The sequence below is a fragment of the Solenopsis invicta genome, chromosome 9, assembly GCF_016802725.1.
Source record: "Solenopsis invicta isolate M01_SB chromosome 9, UNIL_Sinv_3.0, whole genome shotgun sequence".
Classification (NCBI taxonomy): domain Eukaryota; kingdom Metazoa; phylum Arthropoda; class Insecta; order Hymenoptera; family Formicidae; genus Solenopsis; species Solenopsis invicta.
The window spans coordinates 12,725,086-12,742,922 of record NC_052672.1 but is presented as its reverse complement, the minus strand read 5'-3'; the positions used below and the strand labels follow the sequence as shown (position 1 = coordinate 12,742,922).

Here is a 17,837-nt window from a genome sequence, read left to right as displayed (position 1 = left end):
CCCCGGTGAATGACGCTGCCCGGCGATGATACGTCACGATAATGGCCGGTAATTCGACGTACCATCGCCGGGGCTCGTGCGCGCCTAGGAGGAATATTGTTTCGCAGCGCGCGATGGGAGTAGAGAGAAGTCTTGGCTTTTCAATTATCGGACCTTGGAGCGATACAATGATGGCCGGCGGAAGGCACGTATAACCCGGTGCAAGCCGCTGCACGCGGCCGGTAAACCCACACGCACGGGCGTATCTACGCCAAATTGCAGGTTCGATCGAGCCGCGTACGTACGTACACGTACGATGTGCAACGAACGGTACGTAGGGTACACACGACGCGTGTGTGGATCCCGCGTGGAGGAGAGCATGGTCGAGCGTGCATCCGCGTGAGCGCGCGCGGTCAACGACTATCCGCAAAATTTCACGAACAATCTCGTTCCGATTATCGCTCGTTTAAGAATCGCCAGGTAGTATCGGGTAACCCTTTCTTCCCAAGAGGGTCGTAATTTTTTCATTAAAATTTCTCTCTCTCTCTCTCTTGCCCCACTCCGCGGTTGGCGCCACTCTCTCACAAAAATGTCCATTTCAAGCAAAGGCTGAACCACGAGAGAAAGGTTGTTTGGGCCTTTCACAAGTGTCCTTCGCCAGTGTCTGCTCGTGACTCGATGTATAAAATATCGTCAACTTCTTTTTGCACTTGACGGTTTATCAACGGCAGTAGCGAAGCTCTATTATCTAGAAGGAAACGCGCTGTTATCTTTAACCGCCGGCGCTCCGATCCAGAGTCTCTTCAGTCGTAATATTCAATTTGTGTCTTGCAGCGTATACTTTTGTAACCCGACAATCTTTTTCTTTTTTTCAAAATATATTCACGCGAGTTTACTTCTTCCCGAGCAGGATTCTTTCAAAGAGGGATCTTGCGAAACGAGAAACACGAACGTGCACGACGGGGCTTCGATCAATAACGCAACCATCGATCGAAGATTAACTTCCGTAGTGTTTTTTAGACCGATTCACTTCGCAGATACGGCGCTGTTAATCGAAGCCGGGAAAGCAAGGATGAAGGGTAATGGCGAGTATCGTGTTCCGCGACCGGTTTCGAGAAAGGCTCACTTCGAGGTTCTAATACGCTGAAACGCATAAATCATCCCGCAACATAGACGGACTTTGTAAAAGCAATAAATATATCGCCCCGCGTAATATCTTCTAGCCTGCAATTTCGCACAATTTATGTCTTTCTGAAATATATAAGCGACGTGCCAATCCGACTTGGGGTCCCTTGTCTATCCGCATATTTCTCCCGGTGTTTAGGATCGATTACACTTTCGGATGACGTTTTTCAGCCCGCGGCTCGCTTTCCAGCGTGGATTCCGTGGCACGCGACGTTTTCCGTTTCGAGATATTGTTTTATTTTATTTTATTTTTTTAATAATTGCAGCGTAGCGGAATATGCGCTTTATCTCTTTCTTTCAAGTTTTCTATCGTCTGTTGGCTTCTCGTGATCGCGATTCCTCAATATTCATGCGCGACGTGTAAAAAAAAAAAGAAATTATCACACACCCTATTTGTCGCGTCGTCGTTCACGTCTCAGCGGGGATGTTTTTCCCAGACACACGTCAGATCTATGATCAATTCGGTATTACAGTTGCACGACTCGAGTGCGTGTACGCGCACACGCGCAAGTTTTTCATTGCAAACTCGTTGCACACGCAAACACATACACACATACGCGCCTATAGGCAAATTATACGCCGGCTGTTTTCATGTCGTTTTCTTACGGGAGAAAAGCGTCCACGTCGACGCTTAAACGATACCGAAATCAATCGATCATACGTAATAACGGTTTTCCTAAAGACGACTTTTCACAGACCGTCACCCGGCGGCCATGTTGTCTCCCCGCACATCTGCCAGTTTCGGGCCCCGTGCAGCACGGCGATCTGTACATACGAGCTGTACGAGTGAGCTTTCGAAAGGGTGTTTACACGTCGCGAGTTACGATGTGCTCGTCGAAAATAATTCATTAGGGTATCACGTTGGGCGTGACAGAGGGGAGACCTCGAGAGAAGCGGTGACTGCCAGTATCCACCCCGAGTGATTTTCCGCAGATCGAGTTTTACTCCGTACTGATGCAAAAGCCGATGATATAAATGAAATTTCTACATAGAAATATATCGGGGTTGTACCGTACGTTTTAAGATTACGTCTACGCGCATTATTTAGGTACTGTTTGCATTATATGTTTACGCGAATCTTTTTCATGTAGACAATGCAGGCAATGTAAATTATTATAATCTGGCTAACGATACAGAAAAAAGTAACTGAACACATAATTATAAGATTGCAGTATCTGCCTTTAGTGTTGATAAAAATAAAAATATTTAATATGTACTATTAAAAATTAAGAAAGGAAAATAATTTTGGTGTAATTTTCATTATTTCTGATAAAATCTGAATCTTGTGTAATTTGGAGGTTGTTATTTACATAAATGGTAACATAAAATATAATTTACACAACTTACATTGTGTACACGTATGCAAATTATTTAAATTTTATACATAAACGACCAATCCGGATACATATATCGCTTATTTGCTATAATAATGACAAAAAATGATATTTTCTAGTTTGAATATTTTGAATTATTAAAACTTTGTAATATGTATTTTTAAATGCGATTTGGTAATTGAGGAATAAATTTATCATTAACTCTTTACTTAGTGTACTGTATCTGATCAAAATTTGTTTGCAATCGACTAAAAAGTAACGACTCTTGAGTTGTACAGTTGCAGCGAATAAGCGATATTTAGAAAATTAATAAATACTTGTGTCTGTAATGCAACTAAGAAAGCAACTAAGAAAGAGAAGAAGAAATTGGCCAGTCGTACTTTGCAAATGCTTTGTCAAAGAAAATGAAAGAATCTTTATTAAGAGGAATTTTTAACCGCACGCATGCGTTTCTATTGGATTCTTTCTGGTAACGCCAAAAGATCTATTCTCCAGAATGTGAAGCGAAATTCGGGCGCTCGTCGTGGTCGCCCTCAAGATACGTATAGAGGAGAGTTTCGTGGTCGACGAAAGGCCGTGTGCATCGCGTGTTTCGCAAGAGATGTTGCGGTCGTTTAAGGAAATAATGTTCTTCTCTTCCCCCTCCGGTCCCCCCCCCCTCTCTCTCTCTCTCGATCTCTTTTGCTCTCAAATAGTACAAATTAGGACGACATCCTCGTGTGGCATCCGGTGCTTCAGGTAAATCCTCTTAGGTCACGTAAAAGGCCCCGCGCGCCACCCATCCGCAACCCCTCGTCCGCGCTCCCGGCGTGACGGAGGACGCTGTTTTCTGCACGACGAGCATTGCACTCCGCAGCGGCCGTTCGCAGTCCATTGTTGCCCTCGAAAATGTCAACGGGACGTCGCTTAAAGGGACACCTTTACCAGACGAATCGGATTATCGGATTACCGATGTGGAAGCATACTAGAGAGAGACCTCGAGAGGGTACTCTCGAGAGCGCGGCGCGGACGACGTCGTGCAAAATATTGACAGGTGTCAACTACGTTCGCCATTGGCGAACACGAGCACAGTCGCATAAAAGAGCTCGAGCGCGTTAGCTCTCTGTCATAAGGACGATATATACATACGTGTTCTCTTCCGATTCTCAACTCTCGTGTCACGAACCTCAGCGCTATAATACGCACAACAGGTCATCCACTTCAAGGGACACAATTTAAATAAATCTCCTTTTTGTAATCACACTCTTTAAACATGTGTGCGCGCATGTATGCATCGGTATGCATGTGTCGATATTATAAGTTACGCATATCGAATTTTTAAAATATTTAACAGGGAGATTGCGAAAGTTTCCACTGGAAACAAAGATATTATGTCAACGAAGAAAGCGACGGGGCGCGGCGGAGTCGTTCGTGAATTAGTAAGTCCCCGCTTCCAGGGATATTCCAGGCTTCGCCGATCGAAGCATTAATTATTAATGACGCGCCGGAATCGATCGCTAGGAAAGACACCGTGCTGCTGCATCGCGCCGAGTCGCTCATAGCGTGACACGTTTGCTGGTTTCCCTCGGATTCACGTCTTTTCAATGTAGCGTGCCGACATATAACTTGACGAAGAAAATTGTCTCCAAGTTTTGTAGGTAGTTTCATGTATAGCCCCAACGTGATGAAGGTTCAACGTGTGCCGTTTTGCGTGTGCCACGTTTATTATGCATGACATTGGAGCGGTAAAAAAGCAACATATCTTTATACTGCTAAACACGTACATTATACATATCTTCTTTCTTTTTCCAACGGATATCATAGCTATGTGGATTTATTTGGCGATTTTTTCAATCGCGAACGACGTAAATTTCATCGATCCCGTACGCAATTCGTTCGAGTTGGCGGGGCCGAAAGAGACAGTTGAGAAAGTTTACGATCGAAATATCACGCGTCACACCGAAACTAAGAGGGTTGTTGACATTCTTATCCAATCGAGCCCCAGAGGAGAAAAGAGAAAAGAGGGAGAAAACGCGTATGCGTGTAAACGATGAGTTAACGTCGCACGACAGCGCGCGAGAGAGTTGGCCGCTCTATTCCTCGTCGTCGCGCTAAGTCGAGCGTATTAATCGGCGCGCAACGCGCGGAGGTCGTCCCATTCACCGCGATGCGGCCTGCCGAGGAGTTTCATGGCCCTTTAAGGACAACCCCCATTGACGACATGGGAGACAGGGTGAGGAGAAAGAAACAAAGAGACAAGACCCTTAACGGAGGAGAGTATCTTATTGGCGGGATCGGGTGGCGAAAGGAAGTAGGCATCGCGTTTCCATCCCACGCATCCTGTCAAGTGGATTCCTCCGGCGCACAAAGGAGATCGGACAAATAATTGGCTCCTCGGATACACACAGGTAGGGCAGTCCTTTTCAGCCCTGAGAACCTTGCGCAAGGACCATTGTGCGAGGGACACTCGATACATTCGGATCGAGTGGCTCGACATCGGCAAAGGTGCGTGGCCGTAGTTTGGAACACGGGACACATCTCCGATTTAGATGAAATCTGGTATATAATATATATATATACGTCTTTCCTCTCGACAGAAATTGGAAAAATTCTGAAAGGATTCTCGCGCGACAGGAATCATTGCTTTCCCAACAAAAAAAAATTGTTGGAAATGCTCCTAAATGTATTCGATATATATTTTTACGCCTCGAGAGGAGGAAAACGCGTGATTTCTCGGAATGAATTTTTTTGCGTATATGTAATTTTCTTTTTCAGCGGTTATTCGCGAGTTACAGAACGATCTTGCACGAGCCTCCTCGTCGATGCCGTCTATATGAATAATCTCATAGCGACGCAAAAACGAGCAAAAAAAAAAAGATTCCGAGCACCGACGCGACGGCAGGACGGTCAGTTATGAGAATCACGCGAAACAGGTTCGCTGCGTTGCGAAGACGCGGGGAAACGCGGGTACCGAGAGAAACAAATAGCGAACCAACGTGGAGGACCGTGCGAGGTAACGAGAGGTCGCAAAAAATCAGACCGGAAGTTGAGTCCGTCCGAAGGACGATCTCTCTCTCTCTCTCTCTCTCTCTCTCTCGAGCAGAGCGTCCGCGCGATGTCCACCGACGGATATGCGACTTTTCGCCGACATTAGTACTCGACGCGGCATACACAGGAGACTTTCTGCCTGACTTAATTAATACCCGCGCTCGCGCGCACGCCTTCCTTTTTGACGGCAGGGATTTAATTACTTTTTTACGTCGACTCGTAAATCATCTCGCAGGGCCCGGCACGGCGACCGCCGTCGTCCTTCCTGCCGAGTCATAAAATAAAGAGCTTTGAGCAACGAGCGGGCACATGTTGCCCGGCCACGGTCGCGAAAGCTGAAGGATACACTTCGTACACCCGAGTTTATCATCGTCAGATTATCTCGTGATATTTTGCGTCTGATCCGTAATGCGACCTGCAGCGTGTCGCTGGCTCTCTTTTACGTCCGAGCTGAAAGGAGTGTGGGCTTGACGAAATGGAGAATAAAAGGTGATACGGGTGTACGTGATAAATCGTCATTGACTTATCTTTATTTGCAAGATTTAATATTGACTGATAACGATCGCCGAAAGATCACTGACATTTAGCGTACCCCATAACCACGGTTGTTTGCTTCTCCGCGTAGGCATATCCTTTTAAATATGCACGGGATCGTCTAATCTCTATCGTTTAATCCCTTGATCAAGATATTAGCATATATTGCGAAACTCTTGGCAATCGCGCGATACAACATTGCGTAATAACTAAGTTTTCTTCTTTCCCGACGCGTTGACACATTCAACGTTGATCACTCAGTCATCGTAAAACATGTTAAAGGTTACCGCGTCCGTTTCAAGAACTTGCTAATTTGCAATTTATCGTAAGTAGTTGATATTTTCAAAGCGTTTCTGCTTTTGCCTTTCGCTCGTTTTTGCTTTGGTACTTAATCATCGAATAATGCAGGAATTCATTACGCAATAACAATGAGCGAAGTGTTGCATGTTTTTTTTTCTCTCTACATACGCTAATATTACTGACGTTGACATTATTATTGAAGGTAATTACACAAATTTTCAAACTATTATTTCACTCAAACTATTATTTGACAAAAAAAAACTTTGAAAAACCGATGTACCATAAATAATATATATTCTCTTGTAACACGTAACATATCAATATTTTGATTGCGATTAGCTTCTCTTATGTTGATTATTGAACTGACGTACAAACAAATGATACGGTTTGCGGAATGTTGATTACTATATCACTTTAATGTCCCAGATGTATCATATGAATAACTAAATATCCGTTGTACTACAGATAATAATCAACCTTCTCATTTATCACGCCTGCACGTTGGAATAAAAACGTCGACATATAATTATATATTAAATAAAGCGTCGTTTTTATACATATACGGATAATCGAATCGTCTCATTGTAGCAATTATAAATAATGGCAAAGTAATTTATTGCTAATGTTCAGTTGCGCAGCTTCCGCGTAAATATACATGTTTATCAACTAATTTCCCTTTTTAATCTCGAATACAACTGGAGCGTAGAACATTTTCCTCTTTCTTTCTCTCTCTCTCTCTCTCTCTCTGTGACATTCGAAACAAGACTCGAAGGTGAAGTTGCCTACCAGCAAATCGACGTCGAAAATCAAAGATGACATTTGCCTTGACGCCTCGAGATGATCACTGCATCGGCGATCAAAGGCGGTTGTCAAAGTGCACCTTTGAGGAGATCTCAGCGATCTTATCGGAGGTGTCGAGGACACGACGGTAGCAGCTAATCTCGGCCCTAGCATCGCGTTCTCTACCTGCCGAGACCAGGATCTTTATCCTGGGATTATAACGGGCGCGTTCCCGATGAAACACGAGAATTCGCTCTTGCTCCGAGGAGATCGTCGGGCCTAACTCGATCGAGAAATTAACCCGTCGCGACGGGGGTCCCTTTCACTAATGTCAAAGATCCTTTTCCACACCAGTCATGATGGAGATATAGATACAAATTTGCAACGTCACACGTCATGAAACGTCATAGTGGCAGATTTCGATATTCGATTACGCGGTGAAAAGCGCTCGGGAGATCGGATGGACCTCGATAGTGCGACGCGTACACGTGAAGGAAAGAAAAGGGAGGAAATGAGAGGAGGAAAGACTTGAACAGAAACTCACCACGTGCCCGTGCACCGGCGACTTCGTGATAGACTGTAGCTGGGGATAGAGTTGACCAGCCGCCGCCGGCGTCATATCAGTTAGCATCTCGACGCCGACTCGGGGTTGTCGCACAGCCGGTGTTGAAACCGCGGGACTCGAGCACCGCGGAAGTTTAAGTTCTTCACACCAGACAGAGAAGAGGACAAGTCCCTTCGTGCCTCCAAATCACTCGTTCTGTCCAGCTGCTTTCGTTTAAGCACTGCACTCGAGATCACGGGAACGGACGACCGCGGGTGCGATCGCGACTCAGACTCGCGCTCCGATGTGTCGTCCTTGCGGCCGACCGTCGCTCGGATAAAAAAAAAAGGAGGCTCTCCGTGGAAAAGGCCGGGATTACCGTGGTTCCCGTTCTTCGCCCCGTGACAGACTGCCGACCGTCCGAACGACTTGGTCTCAACCAGACGGGGATATTAGGTGGTAGGGAAACGTCCAGGACTCCGCGGCCCCCGGGCAAAAAAGGGGTCGGACGCGCGAGGCGGAGCCCAACCAGAATACGTCACCGCCCATCACCGCCTACGAGTCGTGTCTGGTTTCCTCGGCTTCGTTCACCATATCCCTTCCGCGACTCGCGAGCACTCCCTCCCACCTTCGCGTGGCCACTTCGACAGGGCATCCTCCCCGGTACCGGTGTGCCGTGTGCGCCGTCTCGGTCCCACCGCTCCGCTTCTTCGGCTCGCTTCTCTGTCTCGCCTCCTCGCGCGCGATCACCATATCCCCTCTGCGACCCCTCGCCCCGATAATTCAGCCGTGAAATGCGCGCGCAGCTCGTGGTCGCTGGAAGGAGGCACGCGCGCGGCGACTTTGGTGGTGCCCTCTCGGCGTATAGAAGCGAGAAGAGCAGAAAAGAGAAGCTCTCGCTTCGGCTTCGGCCCCTTCCTCCTCCTCGCTCGTCCTCTCGTTCACGCGCGCTTCCCCTTTCGCCACTTTACGTGACTCGAAGTCGTATCGTTTCACGAGCTCGCGAGCTCGTAGTTTGACATAACGGTATACTACGCGCCCCGTCGTTATTTAAATACCGATACGCGCGACGAAGGATCCGGACGCGTAGCGTCGAATCCGAGCCTAATCCGAGATACACGCGACTGAAATCGCGGGGCTGATCGATTGATCAGGTCCTTCGCGTCTGGTGTCGACCGAGCTGTCGTGTGCGTGTTCCGAGTGAAAGAGGAAAAAGGGATAAACGAAGATATCTGGATATATTAGCCCTCTACGAGGGTAGAAGACGCATTAGACTCGCCACGCGATCGCGTTTAACGATTTACGATTCCATAATCGCTTTTTTAAATGTTCCGGGCTATTTGCTCGTCAGAAATTATTATCCAAGATTATCCCTAATGTGTCGCGCGTTCAGGAAATTACATGCAAATTGTTTTGTACCATTGCCTTTCCAACGATCGTGCTCTTAAATGTATCATTCCACACACAGCCGCTGATGCAATTAAGTAAAATATGCGAAGATTGAATTTTCTAGTTCATAATTTGAGATAAAATTTTTTTATTGATTGTAAGTCACGATAGTGTCCCTCATGATTACGTGAATTTTATGTGATTTGCATATGTCTTGCGTATACTTATTTAAATCATGCATGATTTTATATTTTATATAATCTGTACATATTGCGAATGTACGGTTATATATTTATTGATCATTTGTAAAAAAAGTCCATTTTTTTCGAAATTAAGATATATATATGTATAGATTCCTTTTTACCCATTATTGTTTTACATAATTCACAGTTATATAGATTTTTTAACACGTTTTATTCACAATTACAAAATTTTTTAAGACATATTCACATGGCTTTTTAACATGACGAATAAAAATGTCGTATTTAAAAAAATATCTTTTTTATTTTCCTCGACACATTAACTTTTCTTTTTGTGTTTATTAAATAAAATGTTTTCAAATGTATTTCTATATTTAAATTGCTTTTTGTACAATTTTGCATCACTTTAACACAAGTTTTATACTTTATTGCAAATCCATTTTTACTCGACACTTTTTACACGATTTTTTCTGCACGATATGCATTCATCATATAAAACGAAACCCAAATGTATATCAAGAAAATTATGTATTTAGTTCTTTTAAGTCTGAATCTTCTGAGTCTCAGTTTCGACAAAAAATGGCTTATGTTGTATTTTTTAAGTAATCGATTCATAAAATAATTCAAATGATTTTTTAAAACTCGATTATTTAGATATTATTAACATTTTTAAAAATGGGATATCATATTTTCATTAACGTGGTAACATAATTCGTAAAACAGAAAAACAAATTTAGCTACATAACGTGTATTGATCTTAAGATTTAAATGTGATTGTTTTTTTTTATATTTACAATCAACATATTAAATTTGTTTTTTTTTTATAAACTACGTTATTACGTCAATGAAAATATGCTATCCTATTTTTCTGAATGTTGATTATTTCAAAATCTTATAAAAAGAATGTTTATTGTAATATTTGTCTCTTCGAAAGGAACAACTAACTTGTTTCTTTGGCATTTTTTTTTTATTATCAATATCAAGAGATATTTTAAATTATCAGTTACATGAAAATATATATCTATAGCACTGTAGGTATACAGCACAATTGTAGATGGAATAATTTTTAAATACAAAAATTTTTTGTACTTAGGGAGGTTACCATATTTTTTTCAAGAAAATAAAAACAGATCTAAAAATTATAAAATTTTCTTTTCCACATGCTTCTAAACCAGTTAAACAACTTTTATTAATTGTTACATAAAAATAATTACATAAAAATTCACTTAGAAGCACGATATTGGAATGCTAATTAGGAAAGAATCAAATAAAGAGCAAAATAAAATAAAGGACTAAAAAAACAGCAAATTGAAATAAAGGACAAAATTAAATTTTGAAAAAATAAATAAATCTAAAATCAGCTACTCGAAATGAAGGACTGTCCTTTAGAATAAAAGACGTTATCGCTGAATTTAAAAGGCCTTTTCTTCTTATGACAAGCCAAAAAATATCCCCTTCAACTTTTTGTACTTGTAACTCTGTCTCTTTCTTTTTGTATGTATTATATATTCGTGGAGACGCAAATGTACATTATTTATCGAACTATTTACTAGTGTTGTAATAATATTGAATTGAAATATGATATTTTTATATATTTTCGATTCTTGGAGACAGAGTTATGATTAGAGTTTTAATTAGATAAGATATCGTGATCTATTTTACATAATATAATATTATATATTCACGGCGTTTGATGGATTACTTCTGTGTGCGTTCACGCGTTAACTTGTTACAACATAATTTTACAAATGGGTTTCAAACTCGCGCAATTTCTCGTGCCACGTTACGACATCTATGTGCAGGGAAATCGATACTAATATTTGATCTGCGATAACAGTCAACGATAGCATCATTAATAATAATATTACAGTCGGCGAATAATTTTAAGTCAATGATCTTATCACAGGTCGAGTTGGAAAAATATATCAATATTTGTACATTACGATATCGCAACATCAAAATTAAAAGGTAAATAGATTCAGTCTATATTAGCGAGAACGAATTAATGGATATATTCGCATACAGTGCGACTATATTTAACACTTGGTTGAAATAAATGTATATCGTATATTTCGCGTCTCGATTCAAGGTTTAAGAATATTCGCATTGAGAATATATGTTAGTCCATCTCAACACCTGCGTAATCGTAGCTTTGTATCGAACGTCAATTATTACATGTAAAAAAGAAGATGATCGTACGAGCTCGCAATTTACTCGTGCTTTTTTGGTTTTGCGAAACAAGCTGCGCGCATGGCGCAGGTAAGCTCGAGAATGGCGGCTGTTAAAATCACAAATATCACAAAGTTGCGCGGAGAGAACCTTGTGGATACGCGCAAGAAGCTAATGTGACTTTAATCGTGCGGTTTGAATTTCAAATGTTATCGGGGTCGTCTTGTAAAACGCAATATGTTCGAAGAAGCATTTTCTTCAGTGGCGTACTCGCGAGAGAGCAGAGAGCGTTTTTATAATTTTTGAAAAAACGAAACAAGATATAAAAATGAATCATCGGCGAGAACTTTGTAAACATATGGAAAACGTTCGAGATTAACGTTTTTTTTTGCAAGATCTGTATAAAAACTGGACGAGGGAAATAAAATCTGAAAACATCTTGCGTCAACGATTCGAAAATTAAGACAAGAGTTGTCATTAGGCTACCGCAAATTTTTTTCGTCACATGGCGAATGATACGAGCGGATTTTATAGCGGTTTGCGTCGTGGCTGTGATTAAATCGTGCCTATAAAACCGCATCGCGAGAGGTAGCCAACCGGTTGCTAAGAATTTCATAATTGGCGTAATTTGGAGAGCTGGATTTCTCTTCAAATTTAACGCAACGGATCAAGTGTACAAATGACAATTTAATTTCACGACTAAAGAGCCATTCGTCGAGTTTATGTGAATTACGAAATTAAAATTTCTTGAACGACCCACCCGAACATGCAGTTTCAGGGCACGCCGCGTATTTTTTCTTCTGTATAGGAGCGCGTTCGTTACCTTCCTACGCCACTGGCCCCGGTGGAGACGCGAGCGACGGGTCGAGGTCGCATTAGGATCTAATTTTCCATAATGGAAGAAGTCCGTGGTGTGGTACGGCGCCACTACGGCGAGGCGACCGGCTAATCGTGGTCCATTCATAACCATTCCCGGCCAAGCCGGGCGCGCGGACGATCACCGTGGTCCCAATCGAGATTGGTCCGGGCAATTTGTGGACGCAATATCTCATGGAGCTCGGTGACAAGGCGGTCGCGAAGTCCGCTCAAAGAGAATGCCGTCGAGTTCGATGACGGATTTTGGACTCGATGTATTCTCGTCTTGTAAAGCTACGATCGCGAAGTGACTTTTGATCCGGCCAACGAGACGCTTGACGTACGATAAAATAGAAATATATAATTGTAGTTTCTTCCAGTTTGCTTATGTTCGATCTACTTTCTTCCTAAATAACGTGAAAGCTCGGCTGACGTAATTACATCACTGCACGTTTTTTTGACGATTCCCATATCCCGATCCTATTATATCCTCCGTTATAGAGTAACCATCAGCGTGATTTCGTATCTACACGCATCGTCCGGATAGTGTTTACGTTAGATGGTACCCCCGAGATAGAAGCATCGGAATAATCGATAGATGGACGACGCAGAGGTGAGAAAGGAATAGGTTCGCGGAACGAGGGGACGTTATCGGCCGGCACCCGCTACGAATCTTGGTGGCGATTATGCGTACATCGCGTGCCACCGGCGCACAAAAGGTGCGACCCGCCCACGCCCTTGCGTATCGCGGAGCAAGACGGCGGATGGGCGCGGGAGGGGTGAGAAAAGGGATGTTTTACAATGAACGGAACCAAAGACGGGCGTTAACGCTCGCGGCAAGGACAAATGGCGTTGGGCCGCGCGCGCGTGGAAGCGATAGCTAGTAGCTATCGGGTTTCCTCGTTTTCAGATTCCCGCACGAGAGCGTTTCTCTCGATTTATTACAAACGTGAACCCCCCTCGGAGGCGACCACGAGCGCGAAGATGAATCGTGCATCCCCGATATTTTCGGAGAACGGACAGCCAGAGTTTAATTCGACGCTAATATATGGATATTCCACGTCGTTGAAAAATGATTAGCGGCGATCGACTACCGATCGCGACGTCGTCTCCGATGGCGCGATAGATCGACGGAGCCAACATCGGATCTCTCGATGATGGATCGTTGATTGGCAGAGACGGGCCATGGGGTTGAAAGGGAAATGGGGCCTACGGGCCTCACGGGGGCGGATAATGACAGGGCGGTCTCTCGCGTAGCGAGGATGGTCCGCGCTGGGACCAGCTCGGCTCTTGCCTCTCACACGGCCATGTGGCCATCGAGAGATGCTGATGGACTAATAATTACCAAGGAACCAGCTCTCCGTGCGTGGCGGCTGGCAGCGTCGAAAATGAAGATTCACCTTACCAAGTTGAAGCCAGATCTTGTCTACTATCTGCTAACGGCGTGTGTAAGCCTTTGCCGAAACCGGGCCGAAGGACGCAGACGCGAGACGATCGTTCATTGATGTGCCGACATCCGCTGTGGATGGTGTTTCGTGACGCTTCTACAGATCTGCCGAGGCAACCTTATCCGTATACGTTTCGAAATGTCAAATTGCTTTTATAATACGGGACAAACGCGAGGGAGGGAAAATTTAATCTCCGAGTTGGAACATCGCGCGCGGTGATAGATTCGAGGTTCCAGCAGTCGCCAATAACGAATACACGCGGCTACATGTCCGCGACAGAGCCGAGAATACGAGGCTTTTAAGACCGAGTGGCGCGTCTCGCCGCGAAACAGGACATGGAGAAACTTGCCCGGGACTGATTTACGGACTCGCTGCCGTGGCCGATGCCGGGGCGTAAGTCGAGATTCTGTCTACATCGTGCTCCGGGATAGAAGAGACGCCCGTCCCTCCGTCCGCTGACCAGATTTATGGAGTGTTCCACCGGAGAGGAGAGGAGACAACCCCCTCCGTAATTCACGCGTCTCTCGCTCTTTTCCGCCGACCGCGAACGTTAGAGGAGCGACGCAAATAAGGCGCACCCCATTTCACGAGGGAATCGATCGAAATAAATATCTTTCCTCGATTTATCCCGCTGCCCTCGATGTTATTGCCTTCGTCTGCTCGTATTCCGAGTATATTAGATGTAGATAAAAGATGGAATGGAGAGGGATAATAACGTTGAACAAGTTATTGGATGCTGCGGCTTGTATCGATCCGTATAAATTTAACTCGGTACTTACGCTTGGTACACGGAACGCGAGAAGCGTTAAGACTCGAAGCGATTCGGTTCGCTTAACTAATCTAAATGTACTCGATCGGATTAATTAACGGATTAGTTCTCTTAGTTACATTCAAGTCACTCACAGCACATGGGCTGTTCCAACGTTAAGGACGTATGTGTAATAAGATTTTTTAGTCTTTGCATAAGCAGCTGTTATACATCTTTGCATGCATAATTGAAGTAAATTAGGTGTGACATTTAAGCACAGGTAATTCGCGGAAGCACAGCGCGAAGGAAATCATGATTCCTTAATAAGCCGTGGACGGGAAGAAATAATATAGATAAGTTATCGGCGTGAACACGATTTCATAAAAGATTTTTGCATTATACATGACGCGATATATATAGACGTGGACGCTCGAACGGCAGGCGACGGCGAGGGGTTGACGCTCGTGCCGCTATAATTATCGATAATGTTGATGATAATGACCAATTAAGGACAGAGTAAAAAGTTCGTAACGACGATTAACCATTTTGCAAAGCACATCGTCATTTGACGCGGCGCCGGAAAAACCTCTAATTATCTAACAATGTTGGCGGACTTGATGAATTACAAATAGCGCGATCTGTCGACATAAAACATCGAAAAGTGCTCGGTTGCGCAATGTGATTTATTACGTTGCGTTTAACGACATGAAATATTCGCTCCTAATAGATAAGTATAGCGGCCCTGCCTCATCCGTATTTCTAACGATCGGCACGTTTTCGTCGGTTACTGTGTCAGAAAACGATCGAGAGCAGAGCGGGATGATCGCCGCGAGCGAAATGTCACGGTTTAAAACGCGTCGTCCTTAAACGTTGAATATCCGGTGCGCGAGCGCCTTCTGCCGTGGCGCGCGTGTCGGGAATACGTAAAGGAAAGTATGCGGAGGAGTGGTTGGTGCGCGAAAGTTTGGCGCGAAAGGGGGAAACAATTAGCCTGGCCAAGGACCCGCGCCGACAAATTCGCGCGCATGTTCGCTGGAAGTTGAGATCGCGAAATGACGTGCAAACTGAGGGACGCCCTCGTCCGCCCCCCGGCAATACGGTAATCACTATAATTACGTATCGAGCCCTTATATTAATATCCCCCAGCTACATCTCTCTTTCCATCTTCCTTTACCTTCCTCCTCGGTTCCACGGCGATTCCTCGTTCGTCGCCTTGGCCGCGTGAAAGCGGCGACTTTTTTTCGCAACCTTTCGCGCGAGTCGATCGACCGCGATTTATTATTGGCACGGTGCACGTTTCTTCAGATCGTTAACCACGAGTGTTTTTAAGTAAACGAAATTCCGTCGTCTCTTTTTCACGCGGGATGCTTTTCAGCTTGTCATCGAAATTTATTCGCAGACTTTCATAGGATTCGTGGATTACGTTAGCGCAGTGACTCGCGATTAAATTAAGAGCGTTATTGAAACGGTAATTGACGCAGCTGATATTCCTAACGAAAGCGCGGACTGGTATCCATACTCCCATCCTCGACAAATTCAATCGAGCGATCCGATTGGCAATCGAACGAATTGAATTTTCCGCGAACACCAACGAAAATGGCTGGTTGCGGCGACCTGGTGATCCCGTATTGAATCCCCTCCGCGTTAGACGTCGGGAGATGAACAATTAACGAAGGGGAGCTTTAGAACCGCCCAGGCTCGTTATGGAAGTAAGCTGCGAAGGGTCGTCGCGGACTTGAATCACCCGCTAACTCGGCGAGACGCTCGTGGACTTTTAAATCGCTAAAATTACCCGTCCTCGATGCTGTCGCTGGTTAAGCCGAATTTCTCCGCGTACGAGAGGAGAAGCATATTCTTAAAGATATATAATATATCTCGACATCCTACCTCGAGATACTCTGGTTCCTGCGCGGGATGTAGACCCTGCTGCGGTGCCGTCGGCGTGATCATCATCACATTTTGCGGATGGCCGTTATGCGAATACTGATACGCGCAATTCATTTCCGCGTCTTCTCCGCTCCGAAGATCCGCGAACTTTTCCAAAAAGTCCACCCGCGATAAAGGATTATCCTATTCTCCTGAATCGGCGAGACTCGAGCAGCCGCTCCTTCGACGATCGTGACTCAGCCGCAGCTTCGGATCCGCGCGTGCAGGGAGACGCTTTCCGGATGACGTCCGCAGGTGCATCGGCTGCAGCGGCGGCAGTCCGCTCGGAGTGCTCCACGAGCCCTCGTATATCCCGGTAATCACAGTAATTTCTGTGGCTGCCGCTCGGCCGCGGACGAGATGGAGGAGGTTAGTCGATAACGAGGTCGGTCGAGGACGCGACGAACGCGGATTCTCACTGTCGTCCGATATACGCGTCCGTCGCGGCGTCGAGGAACGCCGTCAGCCACGCGGAAGGAGGTAACAATTATCGGAGGGACCCCGAGATGCACCTCGCGGCGTGCAACAATTATAACTGAGCTTTTTCGTCCCCCACGTAGGAGAGGAGCGGCCCGGCTACGGAGGCGAGCCGGATCGGTATCTCTTTCTCGCTTTTTCTTTTCGTTCTCGTTCTCCTTCTCCTTCTCCACCTCCTCCTCCTCCTCCTCCTCCTCCTCTTCTTTTGCGCGCTCTCTATCTTTCTCTATCTATCTTCTCTCTCTCTCTCTCTTCCCGTTGCCCCCCTACCGCGAGGATACGCGCCTGTATGCGTGGGTCGTGTATGCGTGCGCGTGCCCCAGGAGAGTGCGTCGAGTGGCCGTTCCTAAGGAACCTCGCGAGTACGTTTCCATCCTGGAAGGTGTTGCTGGTGGGGCAGAAACAGCGCCCGCCCTCGCAACGGTCCTCCTCGGTACGACCTCGCGATCGTCTAATCCACGTTGCAACCCTAACGAACGTTGTTCGCCCTTCCCTTACCCCGTCAGTCACCCCCTCGGTCCCACTCGTCCTCCCTCCCCCCGTGTCCCACCTTTCTGCCTGGTTTATCTCGTCCTCCCTCCATCGCAGCGTGAATCGCGCTCCCGACCAATTAAAACGCTCTACGATCACGTGGTTCAGCACAGCGTCCGCCGCTTCGTCTTCCTCTTCTCGTTTCTTCGCGTCTTCTTCCTCTTGCTCCTTCTTCCTTCCTTAGTTGTCTTTCCACCTGCGCTACCTTTCTCTTCTCACGATCTTATTGTCCCTTACTCTCCCCCCTTCCCTTCTCTAGGTCCTCCCTTTTTCTCTCTATCTGTTTCTTTGTCTTTTGCTCTCTTTATTATTTCTCTTCTCATTATCTTTCCGTTTAGTTAATACTCAAATATGAGATCATCGAAAGACTTGTTCTTTGGGAGGCAGTAGAGGAATTACAATGACTAGGTT

The 17,837-nt window shown here is 45.2% G+C and overlaps 1 protein-coding gene across 1 annotated transcript in view; it reads right to left on the bottom strand.

Annotated features, from left to right (window-relative positions):
• Nucleotides 1-17,024, bottom strand: part of LOC105198019 (transcription factor Sp9) — a 41,479-nt gene extending 24,455 nt beyond the window's left edge. Inside the window, 1 exon segment of the mRNA XM_039453585.1 lies at nt 16,380-17,024. Coding sequence (XP_039309519.1) covers nt 16,380-16,493 — 114 coding nt within the window. The 5' untranslated portion in view covers nt 16,494-17,024.
• Nucleotides 17,025-17,837: the final 813 nt, after the last annotated feature.